This window comes from Besnoitia besnoiti (genome assembly GCF_002563875.1).
Source record: "Besnoitia besnoiti strain Bb-Ger1 chromosome Unknown contig00087, whole genome shotgun sequence".
NCBI lineage: Eukaryota > Apicomplexa > Conoidasida > Eucoccidiorida > Sarcocystidae > Besnoitia > Besnoitia besnoiti.
In genome coordinates this window covers 3,880-4,741 of record NW_021703976.1, presented here as the reverse complement: position 1 = coordinate 4,741, position 862 = coordinate 3,880, and the positions used below count along the sequence as shown (strand labels likewise).

General features: G+C 37.5%; 1 protein-coding gene across 1 annotated transcript; it reads left to right on the top strand.

The window, feature by feature from the left end:
• Positions 1–382: 382 nt before the first annotated feature.
• Positions 383–655, top strand: BESB_081220 (uncharacterized protein; the record flags this gene model as incomplete). The annotated part of the gene is made up of 1 exon (XM_029366472.1): positions 383–655. One exon carries the CDS (start codon positions 383–385, stop codon positions 653–655), a length of 273 nt encoding a protein of 90 aa, XP_029214814.1.
• Positions 656–862: the final 207 nt, after the last annotated feature.

Below are 862 nucleotides of genomic sequence, written 5' to 3'. Positions count from 1 at the left end.
TAGAGACTTAGACTAGCGTTGGAGCACATTGTTTCATTCGATAGTCCACGCTCAATCTTACCATACATAGTACTTTTATGATCCCAGGCTGGTTTAATAAGTCAAAGTTTAGCCGGGAAGTTAGCGTCTAAAATATATAACCGATAGTCTCAACTTAGATGCACAGATGGACATAATTAATCCTTGTACGGTTTGTACCTACTTGACTCCTCAGTTTAAGTTAAGGAGTCCTTTGTTTACAGCTTGTACCGTTACTTTCAGGAGCATACCGTTAAATTCGATGATCTTATGTGTTCACTCAAATCGAATAAACAAAAGACATTATAGTTCCTAGAATACTGAAGATGACTCCGGTTATGAGATACAGACAACCAAGTTCTTTATGATTGCAGTACACCACCACCCCACTGGACTGCTTAAGACAGCTAAAAGTGTTGGATTTCAATATCCTACTACATTAAGATTATTCCACATCGGTTATGTTCTAGGCGTAATATATGGATTCTTGTTCTCACTCATCTTAACAGCGAGAGAAAACTACTACTCAGATGCTAGTCTAATCAGTAGCATCGTACTTGGAGTTATCATCTCTGAGACAGGATTATTTATCAGCTTTTTCTGGGAGTATATACTACGAGTTGGACTACTGGTTTAGATCTTGAAGGTCTTTGTTTACCGGATCCAAGTTCTCTTGTGCTTTTCATGACCATCATGTTAAGTGCATTAGCAGAGCATAGTTAAGATGATAACTATTGTGGATATAGAACCAATTGAACACCATGTATTAATATAACAAAGATAATCAGGGTAATCTGGTATCCTTCTTGGCATAACGTTGAAACCAAGTATATGCATAGGGATG